Here is a 23,022-nt window from a genome sequence, read left to right on the forward strand (position 1 = left end):
TGCACAAGACATCCCAGGGAGAAGGAAAGGCCCTGGTGGGTTGAGGGACACGAAGACGGGGCTTGCGGGCCAGGAGTTCCTGTGGGGGAGCTGTCCGGGAGGCGGACAGGTAGAGACGCGGGGATGACTGCCCCAGGTGCGCGCCGCGGGGACATCACGGGGACGCCACGGGGACCCCACGGGGACCCCACGGAGAAAACGGAAAGAAGGACTGGTCGGCGGCGCGAGACGCGCACCTGGGAAAGGAGCTGGGTGGGGGCAGGGAAGGAACGACCAGGAAAACGGACAGGAAAGACCTGTTCGCTCCCGAAGCTGACGTGCCTCAGGCTTGGGCTGCAGACGGAGAAGCCAGGGTCAGGGGTGCCTTCCTCAGAGGCAGGCATGAGGACAAAGGGGCATCGCAGAGAGGAAGCAGAGCCCTTGAGGAGAAAAGGTGAGGAAGCGTTTTGTCGGTTTTTATCAGGTTATGCCGTTCTTCCGAATGAGAAAGAAAGTGCGGGTGTAACCGGATCTGAGGGAGGGAAGCCTGAGGTGAGGGAAGGGACAGGATGCGCCCATGACCAAGCCTCGAAAGGAGCTATAAAGAACAGGGCTGACAAGAAGCAGAGCAGGTCTTCCTGGAACTAGATCAGGGCCCCGAAGCCGGCGACACGCTCAGCCGTGGGCCCTCTGCCTCGGCGCTGCCTCCTGCCTGGCCGCCTCCTCGCTAGCTGCGAAACGTCAAGCGGGTTGCTTAATGTCAATCTCTGCCTTCTGGGTTATGAAATGGACATACTACTAATCACAGGACAGACCTCCAAGGCTTGCGGTCAAGATTAAATGAGATAATGTATGTGAGGAGCTGGCACGTACTCAATGCTCAATAAACACGAACCATTATCCCGTCTCTGCAGAAGGCCCCGTCAGAACGGACACTGGTCTACTGATCGTCATGCCTACGTCTCAGTCACCCTTTCTGCCTACAGCACGTAAACCACAGAGATTTACACGTGCGGAAGAGACGTAGATAGGTACGGCCTTAGCAATTTTGCCATCTTTGGTACTGAGAGGATCACCTGTGGGTCTAAATTCAGTTGTGTTCTTTACGCAAGACTTGCAGTTCTGACAAAGACAACGGCCATCCTGACTTCACTGGGAGCCCTGCCACGCTGCAAGCTTGGAAGCAACGTCTCTCTGTAAGGTAATATATTGTTTAGGAAAAGTCATATGAAGGAGAACTCTACAAGTTCTTCTTCTTCTTTTTTTTTTTTTTTTAATTTAGGAAGGTACAATTTAAGCATAGGTCCTGTTCTTTTTTTTCTGGAAGGTAAAGAAAAGAAACACCTTGGACTACTCAATCATCCTTCAACAGACAGCGTGGTCTCTTAAATAAAACACAGATTGGGAGAATGAGGAGGAGACAATCGCTGAACGTTCTGGAGAGAGACTGGATATGCAGTTCACAGTTCAAGCAGTAGGACACAGGGTGACAAGATGAGGAATAAGAGAAGAAAGTACATTGTCAAAAAAGAAGATAAGGGAAATAAAGTAGCAAGCGTTTAAAGAAAAAAAGACACTAGAAAATTGAAAAAATCTAGAGATAGAAGAGTTGGACCAGATGGGATAAAGTGAGGGGTGAACAAGAGAGAGATAAGGAGCAAGAAATGGGTCGCACTAGGAAAGACCCTTGCTATAATGACCATGCGAAGCATTAGAAGGGGATTAGAGTGGCCCCTGAGATGCCAAGTTCCAGGGACTCAATTACGCAGCCTTTCTTGATCACCATCTATGCGCCAGTCACTGGACTGAAAATCCCCCCGGAGTAAAAATTCCCGTCTCTATAGGAAAGTTTCTGGGCACGAGCAAATGAAAAGATAAATGAGAGTGTTACTATTACCAATACCACGAGAACCAGACCCGGTCCCAGCTGGAGCCTTGGGTCTCACACTCAACCTCCGGTGGGCCAAGCAGGAAATCCAATTCCTGCTGATAACTGCCCAGGCCCACAACAGGAAAAGGACCACTCCACTGAAGTTATACAAATATACTGGAATGCCAGTTGGCCATGAAAAATGACAATAATGCAGATTCTTCCAATATTTGCCAACACACAGAAATGTATAAATTAAGTAATATTTAAGAGAAACGAACAAAGAAATACATAGGTGTTGACTGCAACTGTTAAAGCTGCGTGTGTCTAGCCACTGAAAAAGATTAAAGTAAGTGCAGAATGATATAAATTAGTAAAATTCAGTGTACATTAATGTTTTTCTTTAAAGGTTATGTATTTAATGATGATACATATGATAATAACACATGGCAGCCTAAAACAGCTGCCTTAGCATTTGAAACAGACTAGCAAGTTCTTGCAACTTTTCCCAACAACGCTCTCCAAGGCATTTTGTCATGCCAGTCTCTTTTAATCCGTCAATCAAAAAATTGTTCTTGAGTGCCTGTTGTTAGAATCAACTATATTTATCATTGTAGAGTACAACAAAATGGCTGTATCTGGAATCACACTGTCTAGGTTCAAACCTGGGCTCTGTCTTCCAACTTTCATCACTTTGAGCATGTTAGTTATTCTGTGTTTCAGTTCCTTCCTATGTCACATCACTGTTCATATTAAATGCTTTGGAGGATCACTGTTAATCTTAAATGGCAAAATAAAAAAAAAAATAAAATCTTACCCTTTGCAACAACATGGACACAACTAGAGGGTATTATACAAAGCAAAATAAGTCAATCGGAGAAAGACAATTGTATGATTTCACTCATATGTGGAATTTAAGAAACAAAACAGAGGCTCATAGGGGAAGGAGGAAAAATAAAGTAAGATGAAATCAGAAAGCGAGCCAAACCATAACCCTAACTAGAGGGAACAAGCTGGTGGTTCCTGGAGGGACTAGGGTGGGGGATGGGGTCAGTGGGTGATACCCATCGAGGAGGGCACCTGATGTAGTGGCAGTGGGTGTTCGATGCGACCGATGAGTCCCTAAACTCTACCTCTGAAACTAATGATACGCTGTATGTTAATTCACTGAATTTAAATTTAAAAAATATCAAATGGCTAAATGCATTCAAAGCAATTAGCACAGTGCTGGTCACACACTAAGCCCTCAGAAGAGTCACCTGTTGTTAGACGCCACGAAGAGATCACTCACAGGGAGTATGGGCTAGTCAATGCCAAGTACTAGGTCATCGGTAGAAACATGCAGCACACTCGGAGTTACCACCTGGGAGATGCCAAGAGGAAGCTGGCCCTGGAAGGGAAGGCATCTGAGCCAGGCCACAGGGAATGGATGAGCAGGATTCTGACGATCAAAATAAGGTAGGAGCTGCTCCACATTGATCGTGTGTGCCTCCCGCCGTCCGCACAGCTCCAGGCCGCGGGAGCAGCTCCAGCGAGGGGGCGAGCTGTGCTGACGCACCTGCCCCCACACAGAAGCTGCTGTAGAACAGAGCTGGCTCCCACCTCTGGCTCCAAGCCCCCGTGTGTGGAGGCAGACAGCTGGGATTGGGATGCTGGCTCACCCGGGGCTCCTTCCCAGCTGCTTCTTTATGTTCAACTCCAACTGGGGTTTTCACTGCTCGATGTTGTGCTTGAATCGGCACGTTGCAAAATGAGCATTTGTTGCTCTTTTAATTTTACATTTCAACGTTTCCACCATTTTTTAGGGCCCCCTCTTTCAGAAATGATGCAACAGGTGGGAAAAACCATGGAAAAGACTTAGACGTTTTTCTTCTTATGATTGAGAAGAAAAATGTTAACAGGTTTGCTAATCCGTCAACACATGGCTTCACTTGGGTTCAGAGAGCAAATACGTCTCAGACCCAGCACCAGGAGAGAAGTACTGATTACGTTCCCGTACTCTTCAACAAGCAAGAGAGTGGCAAACCCATGCCTTCTTGGTGACCCTCTGCTAGCCCGGAGGAAGGAGGGGAGAGAAGGAAGGAATGAATGGAAGGAAATCCATAATCTGAGTACGGGCTCATTATTGTATCTTACCTATTAGGGAGTACCAATAAACTGTAAATACATGAAAATCATGGCAGGGCTTCCCAAAGATCGTTCTCCAAACCACTGCTGAGCTCTGAGAGGCTCTAGCAAATAAAGGGGAGGTCTACAATGGAATGTTCGAGAAATGATGCTCAGTCTTATTCATCTTAGAGATTCACGATGCTCACGTGCCTGCTGAGTGTTCTAAGTTCTGCAATAAAGAAAGGTGCTTAACTTTATTTACCTGACAGTTTCCCAAATTTATTGAGCCAGAATCTTTTTCGCATACAAGAATCTATTAACCGTTGCTTAAAACTCAAGTCCTGTGGAATACAATATGAAAATGCACAGAATAATATTGCTTTACTAACACATGTATTCTTTGGCTTATGTTCTGGTGTAGATTTATAAACAAATGAGCATTAAAAAATTACTGCATAAACACGATTTAATCTTCCAGGGTGCGACAACCCTGACCAATCAGCTGTTTACAATGTCCCGTCTTCCACCTGCTACTGCCAGCATCACCTCCTTCTCTATAGAAGAACTCACAAGTACAGCTGCCCCATTAGGCATTCCCCAAAACCCAGTGCATTTCTTAATGCATCTGTATTTGGACACTTCCCCTCATGTTTTCTTTTTAATTTTCACCCTCTCCTATGACGAGGGGAAAGATTTTAGCTGAGAAAGACGAGTGGAGAAAGCACCCCGGGCTTTGGAACTCGGGGAGAATGCTGGTTAGGCATGGGCAAAATATAAACCACCACAACAAAAATCTATGAAGAAGCAGCCTGGCTTTCCACAGCACTTAGCCACGCCTGCTGCGAGCGGTCCACTCCTGCCTCTCCCTCGGTTCACTTATCTTTGTTGAAAACCTTCAGCCCTGGCCTAAATCTCACAAACTATATTTGCTTTGATAAACGTGGAAGAAAGAACCGCACACATACGACATCTCCATACGTGATAACACATTGAGGTTTTTGGACCTGTTCCCAGGATACGTTTATTCTTGTCTGTGTGATAGATTAGATGTAATTTTCTTTCTTAAACAGCTAAGTGAAATTAAGAGGTCTCCGACGATGATCTTAGGTACAGCTCAGCTAGAGTATAAACCCTGCAAAGCTCACGCACGATAGAGGGAACAGGGAGCATCCTTCTCCAGGGGCTAGAATTTCTGCAGGCTGATGAGCATGCATTCCACTGACGGCCCGGCATGGGATGGATTATCTCCTGCCTTCTCTATCATCACGGGCTCCTCCTAACACCTTCCTGAGTTTAGATAACCTCCTGAAATGTTCCAGGAGGTTAACCATGACCTGACTTAAGTAACACTTGAGTTACAAAAATGTTCCAGGAATTTAGGTTCAGGGTAAAATGGAAATAGCAGATGAGCTCCCAGTGGTGACAGAAAGAAACTATGTTCACTTAGACCTTCCACCTCTTCCCGGACAGCTATCCCTAGTTGTCCAATGGTCACCCCAAAGTCAATTTGTCCAGTTCAAACACATCATCTCCAAGTAAGTAGTACTCCCATTCCTCAAATTTATTTGCCCAGAAACCTTGAAATCATCCCCCAAACTCCCTTTCTTTTAGTCCCCTGAGCTGAAACATTGCCCGTCTGTTGCTTCCATTAGGCTGAACCATATGAAATTGCCACTACTTGATCATTTGTGCACACAAAATAGCAATGTCACACAGGCCAACCTGACACAGAGTTAATTCTCAGTGGAGCCATTCCCCCCCCCCCCTTCCCTGATCCCCTCAGCTACTGTCTCATTAAAGGCTTCATCTCTCACCTGAATTCTTGCAACCACCTCCTAAGGACCTTCTGTCCGTCTTGTCTTCTTCCACACAATCTTCTATGGATCTTTCTTTTCACAGAAATGCAACCATGACACTCCCCTCCATAAAAACCTCCAAGAGACCTCCACAGTCTTGATGACAAAGTACATTCCCCTTAAACAGAATGCACAAGGTGGTCTTTCTGACCTGACCCTCCTTCCTTCTGCTCTAGGTACCACCACTCCCACACTCAGAGCTGGCGTTCTGCTTACTTCTTTGTTGGTGCCTGAACAGAGAGTATTCTTTGGCCCACTTTCTGGAATGTTCTTCCTTCCAAATTTGCTTCAAACCCCTCTGCTACTTATTTATCTTTCACAATCACCTCCATTACAATACGCTCCGGAAAGCCGTCACTCCTCACCCCACCACACACACCCAGTGGGGATGAGGGTCCTGTCCCACAGGTTCATCTCAGACCCACAGCACTACCACCTTCAACACGTATGGCCTTCTTCCACTACATGGTACGTTTCCTAAATCCAAGCACCACACCTTACTCCTCTGGGCGCCCCCAGAGCCCAGCACAGTGCCCAGCATGGACTGTGTTTGATGAAGCTGTAAAGGAATGCATTCATGACAACGCCACGGAGAGAAGTGGGAGGCGTTTGGAAGGGGCGTACGTTAACTGGAAAGGTAAACTCGGGAGTCCGTGCACTTCTTTGAAAGACCAACCATTGAAATTGCTGGTCAGATTTTTCTGTATCAGACATACACCCCCAATGTCTATTCAACAAAGAATTCCAAGCACCGCACAATGGTGACCTTTCTTAAAACCTTTATTTAGTAAACCTAATTCCCAGGATAGCCAAGGTTTGTCCCTTTCAGCCAATTTTAGTGGGAATTCTTTTAGGGCTGAGGATTCCCAGCGTCATTCAGCTTAGTGCCATGATTCTTTATTCTAACGGTCGCCTATTAGCCTTAAAAAATTAATGTGACTCCCAATCACCTAATTTACTATCAAAGAGGGCTCTGGACATTGGAGAGAACAGAGCTCATTAAAAATTAAACATTTCCAATCTCCTTATATAAACATTTACTTATAAAATATGCCCCAGCATAAAATGTTTAGGGTCCACATACAGAACAGGTTGGAAATAGAAAAACCACCATGAAGGTCCACCCTTCTAACTCCTCTGACTACAGCCTCTCCCCGCTCTAGTCCGTCTTCCACAGACAGGCAGACTTCCTGCCGTATCACACCCTCAGTCACGTCAGGCCCCTCCCAAACTCTCATGGCCTCATCGCCCACAAGATTCAGTTCAAAATTTTTGACCTAGAACTTTGGGCACTCTGTACCCTGGCTCCAACTTAAATTTCCCAACCATTTCATCTAATATGTCTTAACAGAAACCACGCTCTTCAGCCAGGCTGGACCACTCACTAGCTGTGAAGGACCCATTTATTCCACTCGTCTGGCCTGTATCCTGGGGAGCCACACCCAGAAAGCCTGCCTACCCTCCCTCTCGGTCCAACCAAATCCTACTGACTCTTCAGGAAGAATCTTAGCTTCCACCTTCTCCACAATGCTTTTCATATCTTTCTCTTCTCCCTCCTCTGAACTCCTACAAGCCATACTGCCTATTGGTGCTATTATCCGTATGTTGCTCTGTACTATTTGTTAACTGCAATTGTGTTTTGGTTCATGTCCTTAAGTAGCATGAGAGAGCTCTGTGTCCCCTCAAATCACAACTCAGCACCTTGTAGGTTCTATGTAAATACCTGCAAATGTACTTAAACCATGAGGACCTCTCAGTTCTCATGGTAGCTGCCCCTTCGTACCCTGACATAAGAAGTAGTCACTGAACTCAAGCTCACCAACTACAAAAACAGTCAGCCCCTGACATTCCCAGACTCCTCTTTAAGGGTATGCACTATGCCTCCAATTTGCCCACTTCCCAAGTCAGTCCTGACTACAAGTGGCAGTACTGGCAAGAGGCTCACACCCTACAGCAGTGGGGTTCCTCATTAGTCTCAAGGCTGTTGTCTCTGAGCTTCTACTTTTCATTGCCCCTAAAATGTTTGCAGTCTTTGCCGTTGGGTTTTACCCTGAATCCCAGCATCTTTTGGGCTGTAGCCCTGCTCTGGACAATTCAATCTACCTATGGTATAGACCTTGGACCCCAGTGTCTAGTCATCAGCTAAGGTCATGTGCAAAAAGGAATGGGTCACCCTGGGCCATAGTACTCCCAGCCACACCTGCAGGACTGTCATTGACTTCCTGTGTCCCCACCCACCAAAATGGACAACTGAGTCCCAGACTGACTGTGCTTGCTCCATACTACGATCTAGATAACTGACCGTACCTTGCCCTGTCCAGAGACAAGGCCTACAGACAGATCAACTTCTCCAACATGAAACTGACCCAATCCTAGCTTTTTCGCCCTTCCCAGTGGCTTCTACAATGCCTCCCAGTCAAGCCTTTAGGAGCTGTGACAAAAGCTGCTGCAGGCAAATCTCTTCAAGTTTCTCCTACAATATGGAGAAGTGAGTCAAGAAATATGTAATAACCCACTCATCTGTAAATTCTCTCTAGACTAAAGCTTTTTGAGGGCAGGGTCATTGTCTCATTCACTTTTCTTTTTTTGTTTTCTGAGCATCTGGCCATGAGTAGACACTCAAAGATGTTTGTTGCACGAATGGATGTATGAACACAAAACACTATATGCGGCTTTTTCATCATTACCCAAATTCCAGGCTACCTTCCTAATATATACCTCTTTGAAATAGGGAGCTCCAAAATGAGGAGGAAAAAACCCATCTCCTGAGACAGCTGACTTATTTTTAGGCTCACCTCCCTAAATGTTTGTGCCTAGGGCTGATGGCGAAAGTTCTCCAGAGCAAGAGGCAGAACACAATGCAGACCAGAGGGAGAGAGTCTCCAGAGGGGGTGAAGCCACACGTTGCTGTCCCAAGCTGAAGTACACCACGTGCATGTGAGGCACCATCAGCAACACTTTAGTCTCCATTAATATGAGGTTCTGAATTATTTCAGGAAGTTCAAGAACGTTATCAGAGGATTCCATTTGAATCTACAAGTATCTACTGAATGTCTCATAGGAAGTCGTAAAGTGAGTTACCAGACCTGAGGCAGATGCCTCCCAAAAAGGAGCTCTTCATCCAATGGCAGAGGACAAATAGAGCCATCTTACGCCTGCCACAGAGAAGCCCAGCCTCCGGCTAGTGGTTTCCACGACGACGAAGGAGCTCCCACTCACCGGTGCAGTAGCCCACCAGGTTCAGGAACTGTTCTTCCTTGCAGCTGGTCCTGCAGCTCCCGCCAGCAAGAGTGACATGAGGGTGACAGGAAGTGCAGTCAGCTTCCGACGGGCCGTGACACTGCCTGCAGGTGGGGTGGCATTCTGGGGAGAGAAACAAAAGCCAGGATCGGAATCTGCCGCTCGGCATGTGAATACATGCATGTAGTACGTAGGCCCACCACAAATGACAAGAGGAGCAGCCTGCAGACACTAAACATCTTTTGAAGATTCCTGAGCAAGCCTGGCCTACCCTGAGGCCCAGCCAGAAGACGACATTTCTGGTGTCAGTGAAAAGACTGTCCATGAACAGAACATGGAATCTAGAACCATCAAAATTCGAGAAATTGGCCACACATTCCAGAGGGCCCAGCATAACCATCCCAACGCAGGTGAGTGAGAAGTTCAGATCAAGGTCACAAAGCAGGAAGGTGAGTGGTAAGACTCTCTCCTTCTTGTTAAAATACTCGTGTGATTCAAAGAGCTGGACAGGGAGCAGAAGGAGACATTTGGCTTCTCAGAATTCCTGGCAGGCAGAGGGGAACCACACACAGCCAGGAACACCAATACTCCTCGCTGGAATTGGATGCCAGCCGTGCTCTCCCTCCAGGCCTCCATTTGGAGACCCTGTGTTAGCGGCAACACTTACTTAAAATACAGAGAGCAGAAAGTCCACTTCTTGGACATTGTCTTGAGCGAGGTTTGAAGTCAAAGCTCTGCTTCCCCAGAAAAAGCACCATGTACTAAGGGGCACCACCCTGAAAATAAGTAAGTCCCAGAAGACGCAGCAATAAAGACCGGTGTGCAAGGAGTAGAAGCAGGTAGCAGGTGCGCCGGTGTTGCCGAAGTACGCAGCGGGAGCGGGTGCCTGGGAGGAGGGAGAAGGGTTCCTCTGCCAAGGACAAGGAGGTCGAAGCCTGTCTGATTCCAAGAGGAGGGGAGGTGAGGGGCCGGAGCTGGGCAGAGCTTGCTGGAACCAATGACAAAGAATTCCCTTCTGGCACAGAGCTGGTGGAAAGCAACGGCACTGATTTAAGTACAGTCAACGGCCTCTCACTTCTTCTGGCGAGAGGCCGAACGGAGATAAGAAGTTATGGAGAAAGAAAAAAAAAAAAACCCGCACAAAAAATAAAGCAAGTAAGAAAATGCAGTACTGATAAGAAGGCCAGCACCTTCTACATTCACCCCTCCTACATTCCTGAGGCTCTTACCCTGGAAAATGCCTGTCCAGAAGACACTCGAGTTCTTGGGATAATTTCCACCTCCCAGTTCTTCCTCCCTGCCAGATTTCCAGTGACCGGGGTGCCCTGCCTACTCAGGACACTGGCCATCTGCCGGCTGCAGGCGGGCACAGGCATACACAGAGGAGAGCTGGAGCTACTCAGACTTAACCCCTCAGCAGTTTCACACATAGGACAACCAGCTGGGCTAGGATGAGGGCACGCAAGGACAGACCACAGTCTTCAAGGACAACCCCAACCCCAAAGAAACCAGGAACATTCCCCCTGAGCCTGATACAGTATTTACAGAAAAGTGACCCACCCAGAGCCTAGAGAGATGAAGAATGTACTTGGAAAAAGAAAATTTCAGAAGAAATGTAATACTGATCTTGAGTCGTCTACGTTTCTGTTTACATTAGATTTCCTCTTTGAAGTTTGAGGCTTAGGTGAACCTAACGAGTATTAATTTATTTAAAAAATATTTGGTGTACTTAAAACTACACATTTCCTGACTCCAGAAATACATGTCATACAATTTTATAACAATTGGCTTTTTCCTATAAGTGGGCCTCAATGGTCTATTTTTAGAAATAAAATAGTAATGATGATAGAATGTGTTTTGTCTTATCTTTTCTTCTGTAGATACAAGAAAACACAGCGCTACAATAGGGTGCTTAAATTTTAGTATTTTGTCAATTCCAATAAAACGGTGAACTAATCTCAACTCGTAATTTCTAGAATCTCTGTCACCGAAGTATAAAGATGTCATTAAAAACATATTGGACCGACACATCAAAGATAAAAGTAAATATCACTCCCTGCTGTTGCTCTCTCAGGCTGTAGCCGGGATCAGTGGGGCTGAGAACCACCGAGTTCATGCCAAGTGCCTGGTCCTACACAGATGCCCTAGAGCCTGCGCATAGTAGCTTGTCTCCGTGATGAACCCCATCGAGTCCATCGCTCCCTGTATGCACCGGGAAAAGCTGACTCCAATTTTTCGCTTCGTCCATACTCCCCTACTGGAAGAGCAGAACTTCACTTGTTCCCCTCCCCCCTCCCCTAACACATTCAAGACGAGGATTTACAGCCCAACCCTGGTCCCCTGGTATAACCACATTTTTAAGGACAGAGTCTGGCTGCTGACCAAGACGCAACGATGGCACAGGGAACCTGCCCCAGCATGTCACACACTTACCGGAGCACCTGCCTTCCTGGTTAAAGTAACTGTCTGGGCACCGCGAGAGACACTGGCCGTCCAACAGCACTTGGGAAGGCCGGCAGGCTGTGCAGTTACGTGGGCTCTTCCCAGCACACCTGAAACAGGACTGGTGGCAAGCTGGAAGACAGAGGACAAAGCAGAGGAGACCGTCAGGAAAGTCACCGTGGGACAAACGCAGCAACTCCCTCTCCTGTTGACATTTCTGGGTTGGAATAAGTTGTGCACGTCGGTTTCGTTTTTCCCAAGGACAGGGCACACAGCTCACATACTTCTTTCTAAAGGCCATATCCTGCGAAGCAAGCATCTGTGGGACCCAGATTAAGAAAGGCACAAATGCCACGAAGCAGAAATAACCATTTGCACAGTCATACGTTTCTTTCTTCTCAGGTTCCATTCTCGGAGAATGTCAAACCAAGACCAGGAAGCCATAAAGCAGGTGTCCTTCCGGCAGGACAGCTCCTCCTCGATCAGGAGACAACAGACTGTTACCAGGCTGCTCTAATTACAGAGACCAGTGTTGGAAGCTGTACTGACTCACAAAGGTTTACAGGGTGCCTACTCTCTATTAGCAGTGGGACAGACACAGGTGAGAAGAACCGTCCAACATTCTGAGCGGCTCAAACCTGCTGCGCCAACAGACACACAAGCAAGTCACCAGAATCATACAGGGAGTGAGAGCATCACATCGCAATTCTCTGTGGTCTCGACTAATTCATGTAAGTTCTCAAGATTCCTACTGCCTCGTGTATAAAATGAGTATAAACTGTACATAATACGTGAGGTGTGGTGAACACCAGTTGGGTTTGATACATGCAAAGTGTAAAGTTCTTAGGACAGTTCTGAGTACACAGTAAGGACTTAATAAATCTTAGCAGTAATTATTACCTTCAAGTGCTAGGATACAAGTACCCACAGGTGTAAGAAGGAATGTGGAAGCAAAGAGAAAGCAGGCATTTCTGCTTCCCTACATCAGATCTTTAAAATAAAGGGGATATTCTTCTCAGTTCCCAGAGGTGGACAGTGTATTAATCACGCCTTTTTATTTTCTGTATTTCTGATGCTTTGGCATCTGGGGTCCTGCAAATCCTGGAGAGACAGCCCTCCAGAGCTGGCCAATTCCTAGAGATAGTCAGTGACTAGCTTGGGATCATGCCTTTCATGAGCTACCTAGTCAGTCCCAAGTCCCACACCAATCACCTCTCCCAGGGCTCCTACCAAGGCCTCTATCCCCCCTTCCAGCTGGAGACATCCCCAACACCCCGAAGCCCACCGAGTTACTCCAACTAGCCAATCCTAAGCCGCCACATGACCGCACTTGTTCCTTCCCGCAGAAATCACAATAAAGGCTCTCGTTCACGGTTTCCCCTCACTCCCTCTACCTCTTGACCAGCCCTGGTGCTTCCCGGCGTGGCCCCTGCTTAGCGTGGCATGCCCTGGTCCTCTTGGGACCTGCAACACATGCTTCTCAGGGGCAGCTGTCTCCTCACCTCTTGGCCTCATCTTACCTGAATAATAACAAAAGCTCTGTTATGAAATAACCAGTCACCCAGCTGCAATCATGCATTCATTTGTTATTGAGTGTCCAATAGATCTAGACGTTGGGGATACAATGGTCAACAGGACAAAGACCCGATTCTTTCCCGTGTGGATGAACCCACACATTTCATGCCACCTTCTGTCCGTCCAGGGGACAAGGTCCACAACTGCAGGGACCACTCTGAGTCTCCTCTGTGGCCTCTCCTGTCCCCTATAGCAAACACCCAGACAGAGGCCAGCAGCTTGGAATCAAATGTGATTTTGCACCACTGAGGTCTCCATTTTGACCAACCTCCAGTAAAAATCCGACATACCGTTTTTGATGTGTGTGAAGCTCATATAAGCCAGGATGTCCTGGCCCAGGGGTCCTGGTGGTTAAATACTCAATTACCGATACATCGTGGATACTCACTGCTGGCTGAAGCCCTCTAGTGCTCCCGGCATCCTGCCTCATCTGCAGACCAGCACCGAGAGGCCTAACATCTCCACCAGGAGGCTTCCAGGACGCTGCTCCTGAGCTAAGGCCAGCACCCATTTGGATTAGGCAGTAACTGGCCTTACTGGCTGATCAATATTTTGATTCTTATCTCTGGATACACTGCAGAGCTTTATTTCTATTCAACAGTATTTATTACTATATGAAAAACAGAGCTAGAGCTCCAATTTTTAAAATAATTTCCTTTTTTTATATTGCCTTGTAAACAACTCTACTAGCACGAGGCTCAATAAGAACTTTTTCCCCCAAATATCTTCAAAATCACTGAGAAAACGTTTCCTTCTCAAAAAACAAAAAAGGAATAGGTACGCAAATATTATAAAGGAAGAGTACACAGTAGCCTCTTATGTAAGACACGTTTAACACAAAGGAATGAAACAGCATGTAATAGAAAGTCAGGCGGCAATACTTCAAAAACCAGCTAAATTATATTGTCAACACAAAGCTTTCCAGGATGATTTGGGGAAGCCACATAGTTCCATAGATTTAAAAAAACCTATGATAATACCAATATGTTTGTATTAGACTCTACAAGATTGCTACAATCCCTAGCCCGTCCTACTAGACCTCCCTAATAGAAAGGAAATCAAAGCATATCATTGTGGAATTGGAAACTGGGGAAACACGAGTTATGCCTTATGAGCACACCACATATTTTATTTCATTCCCCCTGGTCACAGACTCAAGGTGATAACCTGGGCTCAGTGTGAATAAAGGTTATCATGATATAAATTATATAATTTATATATAATAAAAATTATATATATAATTTATATATTATATAATATTTATTGTTATATTATTATTTATATATAATATTTATATAACATTATATATTGTAAGCATATCTAGTGTATTATATATTATTTAATATAATATAAATATTATTTTTTATATTATATTATATATATTATTATTTTCCCCAAATATTTATATTTAAATCTATGGACGTATGTGGCTTCCCCAAATCATCGTGGAAATACATATATTATTATAAGATACAATATTATATAAATAATATATATAATAAAAACTATATATAAATTATGTAGCTTGTAATTGTATAAAACAGGAAAGCAAAGCAGACAAAACGTTGGAATACTGAGGGAACAAGAACTCTACAAGAAAGTCCCTTTGCCGTCCACTCAATGTCAGACACCTAAATATCACGTGGCAAACTTGAGAACTGCTGTCATTGGAAACGTTTAATATCCAGATGCATAATGAGCTGTTAGCTGCTCAGTCGCACCGAGGGAGAATGATGTACTGGGGGACCCCCCTGAGCAAGTCTTTTTTTCCTCTACATTGCTCTATTGCTGTCAGTACAGGCACTTGCATTTTGCATCTTTCAAACAATCTCATGAAATTTCAGTTCTGGGCCAGTTTGGGAAATGTCTCCACTATTTCAGTGACTTGAATGAAGCTCCATCATTCTGTGGAAGCTGCTTTCCAAGCCGGAGCTCCGGTCTGAAGTGTAAGATCCTTCAAGGAAGACTAACTCCATTTCAGGGCATGTACAGAAAGATTTGGAAGAAGTTCTATGAATAATTTCCCCACGTAATACGACATTTTTAGAGAGTGGTTTTCCAGTTGATGGCTAAGTATATTTCTGAAAAAGCGTAACTGAGCAGCTGAAGCCCTAAGTGTTGGCATTTTTAAAAGTGTCCTTAGATGGTTGTAAAGTCCAATCAACCTGACTCCCGTCAAAATATTACCTAAAACAATTAAAACCTACCCATTTGTGTTCTGTTCTAGTCTACTCTTTCTTATTCTGTTCTATCCTATCCCCTAGTTAAATTTCAGACAACAAACACTACTTCTTTTATTCTTTTCCATGATATAAAAAGTGGAACAGCATCCCGATTCTCACATCATGTAAATTTTCCTGGTTTTTCATAGAAATGACTCAAGTCAAGTAAAGTCAGTCTCTCCCTCCTTTTCCTTCTCTCTCTTTCTTTTTTATTTTTCTTCTTCCTTTTTTTAAGGAGCTGAGCCACGTGAGAGTAGAGATCACATCTTTTCCATCCTGTGATTCCTGCAGGACCTATCAGAGTCCCTGTCCCTGGCCTGTCCTAAGGTCTCAGTCAATGAACTTCTGCTGACCGAATGGGTGAGGCAGTAGGTAAGTGAGCCAGCGGGGCAGGGGTGCGAACCCGGACAACAGACTCCGCTCGTCCTCCTCTCTTTGTGATCATTTCCTTTCAGCCCTTCTGTGTTTATCTCAGGAACGGTGGAGCTTCCCAAAACAGCACCGTCTGCCCTTTCTCTTCTCACTCCTGGCAAACTTATCCATGGCTTTAACGATGACCTCCATGCTGGTGAGTCCCCAATTTATGCGTACAGCGCTGGCCTTCACTCTGAACTCCAACCACATAAATCTAACTGCCTAAGGGATACGTCTACTTGGTGTTTCGCTGGGGTCTCATTCTCCTCATTCCCAAAACACTATTCATTATCCACTTCCACGCTCAGCCCATAGCTGCTTGAGGCAAGTTAAGGCATCACATTCCTCCTGTCCCGAGCTGCTCTTACGACACACCCCGACCCGCACCCCACGGACTGCCTCATCCTCTCTTCGCGCTCCCTGCCTCACTTGGCAATCCCACTCTTCACCCACACTCTCGTGCTGCAAACCTCAGACTTCAACTTTCCCATCACAGCCTGCCCAAGGCCTGGTTTCTGTCAAAATCGAAATCTCTGGCAAGTCCATCCCACCTGAACCGTTCCCATGGCCCCGTAGCGCAGACCGTCGACACCACTCACGCTGTGGATGAGTTCAGCAGCTTCCCAAACGGCTCCCCTGCTTCTGCCCACTTACCGCAGCACAGGTAAGGGGCTGAGCTTTATAAAATGCAAATTGACCAGATTATTCCCCTACTTAAGATCTTCTAATAGTCTTCCAAGACCAGTAGTGTCAGCTCGAACTCCTTAGCGTAGAGCACCTAGAACACTTCGTGACATGACTCTACCCTGCGTCTCCAGTATCATCCCCCCCAGTTCTCCACCTCAGGCTTCACACTGCGGGAATAACAGATACATCAGACTTCTCAAAAACAGCACTTGCTGTTTCCTTGACCTGCAATGCCCTTTCCCACCTTCTGCCCCGGGGAACTGCTCTTAATCCTTCAACAGGTTGATGACGCAGCTTTCTCTGTAGATCTTTTCTCAAACTCTCTCTCCCAGAGTCAGTCTCCTCTGTGCTCTTTGGAGGATAGATGCCTTAAGGAAAGCTTCCCCAAGACGGCCACTTTGGCATAAAGACTATTTTGAGTTAAAAAGCAATCAAAACCCAGAAGATGCAGGAGAAGCTCTTCACCCGCCCCACCACTGCCTAAGGAGAATTTAGATGGGGAAGGAAGGGAGCCGCCACCAGAGGTGACGACATCATGATATAATCTGCGGTCGGCAGACAGGGAGGAGCAGAGCAAGGTCCTCTTGATCAAAGTCTTCTGGGTGTCCCATTGTTTCGAGTGGCCCAGCAAACATCTGTTTACCCAACATCTACTCTCTTTCATCTTCCTGAGGGTTGTACGCCCTCGCTTTGAAGTCTCAAACCTCTAACCCCTTCTCCTTAGTTCAGGATGACATCTACCTCATTCTGCCTGTCTTTGGAATTTCCAAGTCTGTATGGATTCCTACTACGTATACTATTAAATTTGATTTTCTCCTCTTAATCTGTCTTACGTCAGTTTGATTCTTAGGCCACTTAGAAGGACCTTAAGGGGACAGGAGAATTCTTACTCCCCAGCGCTGTACTGGCAGTAGGCACAAGGCATAAGCAGTCTGTCCTTGGCCCCTCCAACAGCACGTATCATGTTCTTTGAATTCCTTGTTCAGATGTCAGTCTCCCTTATTCGATCATGCTTTCCTTAAGGCATGGTCTTTATCTTTTTCATCTTTCTATCCCCAAAGTGGAGCACACCCATGCCATAAAAATAAGAAGGGGAAAGGGAAGGAGATGGAAAATCACCAGAGGCATGCATTTGTACGGCTTATGTCAGCACTCTGGAGACTACATTAAAGAGTGCTGCCATGTATTTTATTCAATTAATGCAAGGGGATCCCAACTTCATAAATAATAACATACTCTTAAGCTGAGCAGGCAGACTCCTGCCCATTTATTTCTTTAATTAAAACTCTTTGCCTTAAGGCCTTTGGTGAATCTTAGCAACAGCTAAATAGATCAAAATACTCACGATATGCTTTTTCTCCTGGTTCACCCAAAGCAAGTTAATGAACCGACCAAAATAATTGGTGAATTTCCCATTTAAAAAGAAAAAGAAACAGTGTTCCAGGCCACCATCTTGGCCACCATCTTGGCCAAGATGGTGGCCTGGGAGTCTCGTGAACGTACGTCTGCCCACAGACACACCACATCTACCGCTACGCGTGGCACAATTCCCTCTGGGAGAAATCTGGAAACTGGCTGATATGTTGAGGGCCTCCTACACATCACACAAATGAGAAAAACACCTATATGGACACAGGTGGGGAAGGTTGGGACACATGCCATGCCCACCCCCACCCCCAGCGCCATACGGTCAGGAAAAAAACTCCAGCTTCTCCTTTTGGAATAAACGGTTTAGAGCCAACATGTGATACCACAACTTTCAAGAGTCCACCTGAGAGATGCGCCCCCAAAACCCTAGCTCTGGAAGCCAAAAGGGCTTGCATTCACAAAGCCCATAAGTATAGCAAATAAAGAAACATTTCTTAAGGGGATCCCAAGGAATCCTGGGGTTATGCCTCCCTTCCCCCAGGAGGCAGCACTCAGGCCATTCTTCCTGCCTCTCCCTGAAAGAGACCTATTTGCGAATCTTAAAAACTGCTGCAACGGGTCAGGCTTCTAATGGAATGCACACACAGAGGCCCGCTCCCTGTGACCCTCTTCACAGACCTGGGGGTGGGGGTGGACACCATATCTGTGCTCTACCTCTGCTCTATTCTAGGTCACTAGCGTCTTCCTGGAAAGAGCTTATGCTCATGTCGGCCGTACCCTTGACAGCCTGGCTCTGGTGGTCAGTGAGGTCTGAGTTCACTGGTTCAACGGACCACAGCAAACAAAGAGACCGTTCTTCACCGGGAGGCTGTCACCCCACGACTCCGTGCAGAGGGCGAGACAGAAATACCCACTTCCCAGTGTTGCTCTGAAACAGGGAAATCTGCCCGATCTTAAAAGCTGCTGCTTGAGGCTCCAGTCTCCATGAGCCTCCACCTCAGGTGCTGACGGAGGTTCCCCCCGTAGGGCACCGACAAGTCCTGCACACCCTCAACTACTGGGGCCACTAGGAACAAAGCAAGGAGCCTAGACAATCACACAGGGTTTGAAAACCGCTCAACAGCCAAGGGCTGGCTGAACAATTAAGATTCAGAGAACAAACTGGTAGTTGGCAGGTAGGCGATGCGTGAAAGGGATTAAATGGTGTAAACTTCCAGATAGGAGAAGTCCTGGGGTTACGATGGGCAGCAGAGTGACTGCGGTTAACACCGTACGTCTGAAAGTTGCCAAGTGGTGATCATTTCCCAATATATATGTATATAGAATCATTGTTATATACCTTAAACTAACAAAATGTTATATGTCAGTTATATCTCAGCAAAACTAGAAGAAAAACAAAAATTTTTAAATTGATATCAAACCTGTATTGACTCTGTGCACTTTTGCCCCCTGCAGTAAGACCCCGCCCAAAGAGGCGATACTATCTTCGAGACTGAAAAAGCAAGCCTGGGAAATTTTAGTTGTTAAAATTTCCCTAATGTTTACCTGATTAAGGCTCTATGATTGTTCTCAGTCTAATGAAAAGGAGGTCAGTGCAGGAATGGGAGCCGAGGTTTGCTACGTCTGCTTTCTTTGTTAAGTATTTACTGACATACTACGTCAGAAGACGTGTGAGTAACGTTCATTATCGCAGTATAGAGTTCACCTTTAAAAACTTGGAAGTCCCTCAAAATCAGATCATCTTGAACCCTCCTGCTAAGCTGTGTGGGAATGGAGAGAATCCACCACTCACTTGCCGCGGAATTGGGGCAATCTCGTGGCTAATCTAATCATCCTGACCATGTTCAGATCCAGTCCTTGGTCGCCACGGCCAAGCTGTTGAAAGGTGATCGAACTGCATCATTAATTGAGGCAGCTTGGCCTGAAATTCAGTTGTAAAGCTCTAGTGTGAAATGAGGAACAAGGGAGCTGGCATCCGAAAAAAAAGAAACATTTCCTGAGCAACTACATCCTGTATTAAAGCCTAGGATCCTTCGTTGCTAAATCATTCATTAGTTAGTTCCTTCTAAGCCTTACTTTCTTCATCTGTAAAATGGGAGTAAATGTAAATTTATAGAATTTTTAAAATGAATTTATTTATTTGCAAAAGAGAGCAGAAACATGCATGAGTAGGAGGAGGGGCAGAGGGGGAAGGAGAAGCAGACTCCCAGGCAAGCAGGGAGCCCAACAAGGGGCTCGATCCCAGGAACCCGAGATCATGACCTGAGCTTTATAAAGGGAGCTGCTTAACAGACTGAGCCACCCAGGCACCCCAAATTTACAGAATTTCTAATAAAACTCTTGGTTTTAAGGAATTTGTAAATTTTATATATATACACACACATATATATATATAAAATATATTTCATATATATTATATATATATATATAAATAAAATTAAAAATCTATGCCAAAAGATTAAAAGAGGTTATCTCAAGGTTTAAGGGTTATCAGTAGAATTTACAAATAAAATAAAGGATACTTACTTAAATTTGAATATCAGATAAACACTGAATGGCAGTTTAGAATATCTCAGGCAATATTTGAGATATATTTACATTAAAAATTCCCTTTTTTATCTGCTAAGCATTTTTATTTCTTTTTTTTTTTTAAGATTTTATTTATTTATTTGACAGAGAGAGATCACAGTAGGAGAGAGGAAGGGAAGCAGGCCCCCTGCTGAGCAGAGAGCCCGATGCGGGGCTCGATCCCAGGACCCTGAGATCATGACCTGAGCCGAAGGCAGCGGCTTAACCCACTGAGCCACCCAGGCGCCCCAGCATTTTTATTTCTTAATCCTACATTTTTATTTGCTAAATCTGGGTAACCTAGTCATAGATGTTTTTCTTTTTCTTTTCTTTTTTTTTTTTTAAGTTTTGTCAGAGAAAGAGAGAGAGTGAGCGTGCGCACAAGCAGAGGGAGCGGCAGGAAGAGGGAGAAGCAGGCTCCCTGCTGAGCAAGGGGCTTGATGTGGGATTTGATCGCAGGACTCCAGGACTCCTCTGACCTGAGGCAAAGGCAGATGCTTAACTGACTGAGCCACTGAGGTGTTCCAAATGTTTTTCTTTTCTAATTTTCTTATCTGTATTTTTTTAAATGTCTGTAATATGTATTATGCATGCAATAAGAAGAAATAGAAATTAAGATTTTTAAAAACTGCTTTAGTTACAAGTATACCAATAATAAAATGATATGCTAGCCCATTTTTAATTAGAGGCTTTGCTTCCTTGCCTGTGGTCCCTGGACGGGAGCATCAGCCTCACCTGGAAGCGTGCTACAAATGCAGAACTCGGACCCCACCCCAGATCCACTGAATCTGAATTCACATCTGACGAGATTCCCAAGACATTCCAATGAAAAGCTCTGCTCCAGAGAGACCTTGACCCAAAGCGAAGGCTTCAAAACAGATAAATCCTTTACAAAACAAAACACCAACAAAACAGCTCAACAACAATGCAAGGAGAATCTGAGAATGAGCTGAGTATCTGACCTGATCAAAGGAACCTTCTCAGAAAAGAGGAGAGGCCTCCTGGTGACAAGAGCTCTGGGTCCTTTGTCCTGTCCATCTGCCCTGGGCTGCCAGGCACGGCCACATGGGCTGCCCAGTCACCAAGTAATACCAGGAGGAACCTGTCATAGGACTTGGCATGAGAACGGCCCCTGGAATTGTATAAAATCGTGGCCCCTACCAGCCCCGCCCTGGAGACTTCCGACAGACTCGGGAACTGGAATTGTATAAAATCGTGGCCCCTACCAGCCCCACCCTGGAGACTTCCGACAGACTCGGGAACTCAGGGAATCCTGGGAAACTAGTGGGGGGGGTTGAGGGGGAAATGGATTAAAAAAAGCAAGGGGCCGTTTTTGGTTGTTTAGAGGTTCTGGAGGAACTGAATTTGTATTATTTTATTTGTGCAAGGGGGTTGATGTCCTGGTTTTTGTTGGTTTGTTTGCTTGTTTTAATAAACTAGACTCTGTCAATGCTGACACAGTCCACTAAATACATGAGGTGAACTCTGGGTAACATTACTGAAGTCCTTCTTTTAGTTGGTACTGCACGCTAATACTGAGTAAACATGCACGGTCGTGGCTGACCACTGAAAATGCCTCCACGTTACCTTTCACACGTAGTTATAGACGGTCTTGGACCAGCAGTTCTAGCCACATTTTGCAAACATGAAGGCCATGTGGGAAAAAGCAAGACAAAACAAAAAACAAACAAACAAACAAAACACCTAAAAACCTAAAAAGCATGAAGCCAAAGCTCCATCTTCTGAAGTGCCCAAGGTCACTCCTGAGGATGAGCCCAAATCGCAGGACAAACACAAGCCAGGGCCCCTCCCCCTCTCAGCACCTCAGCCCACCTCTTTCCTGCCCGTTATCCTGCTGCGGGCTTCACCGCACAGAACAGCAGCCCATACACACCGGAGGTTTTGTTGCTACTTGCGTTTATTCATTTATTTATGATCTGTTTCTCTCACCAGAATAGAAATTCCTGAGGGCGGGAATTTTGTCTGCCTCATTGATGAGTGCGCCCCCAGGGCCTAGACGATGCCCAGCACTGAGGAAACACTCGCCAGACACCACAGAAGGAAGGGATGAACACACACCGGCCTGCCCTCCAGCTACGCACAAACACAGTTCACTTGGGTCACTCTTTGCTACTTTCATGTGTTTTTGTCCTTCAATCATAGACTTGGCTGTTAGTCAAATATCTCGAGTAGTTTTGTTTCATCTTCCAGTAGATAATTCCTGGTTCTATCATGTAGCTCTGAGTTAACACATTCATGATAACTTCTGACACCACTTCAGACTCTAAGTAAATTGCTTCTTCCTATCATGCATCTGCTTCTGGCTTTCATTAGCTGTCCTGACATTCTAATCACTCTGCACCGCAGTCTCAGAGACAGGAAGAAGGAGAGCTCCAGCAAACACTTGTTTTTTCTTCTTTATAGAAAAGCACTTGAGATCAAACGTGCTGCAAAATAAACCCTCAGTGGTACAGCCACAAAAATACTACAACCCTTTTTAAATGTTCGGCAAGGAAGCCAGGGTATTTCTGGGAACATGTGAGAAGGACAGCCCAGTGCAGTCTCACGGGGCCCCCCAGCCCGACGGCATTGACAACACTTCGGCAGAATCAAAAATGGAACAGATTGTGGGAAGGCAGAAAGGTTTCCAGAGATATGAGATGAGTGACAGGAAACACATCAATCAACACGC

General features: G+C 45.6%; 1 protein-coding gene across 4 annotated transcripts in view; it reads right to left on the reverse strand.

Annotated features, from left to right (window-relative positions):
* The window catches only part of FRAS1 (Fraser extracellular matrix complex subunit 1), a 409,111-nt gene that overhangs the window by 171,687 nt on the left and 214,402 nt on the right, over window positions 1–23,022 (reverse strand). For all 4 annotated transcript variants that reach the window (XM_059156621.1, XM_059156705.1, XM_059156534.1 and 1 more), the window contains 2 exons: window positions 11,488–11,628; window positions 9,034–9,177 (listed from right to left, as the gene is read on the reverse strand). In XM_059156621.1, the coding sequence (XP_059012604.1) occupies window positions 9,034–9,177; window positions 11,488–11,628 (285 nt within the window). The remainder of the gene's footprint in view (window positions 1–9,033; window positions 9,178–11,487; window positions 11,629–23,022) is intronic.

Source organism: Mustela lutreola, chromosome 1, assembly GCF_030435805.1.
Source record: "Mustela lutreola isolate mMusLut2 chromosome 1, mMusLut2.pri, whole genome shotgun sequence".
Lineage (NCBI taxonomy): Eukaryota > Metazoa > Chordata > Mammalia > Carnivora > Mustelidae > Mustela > Mustela lutreola.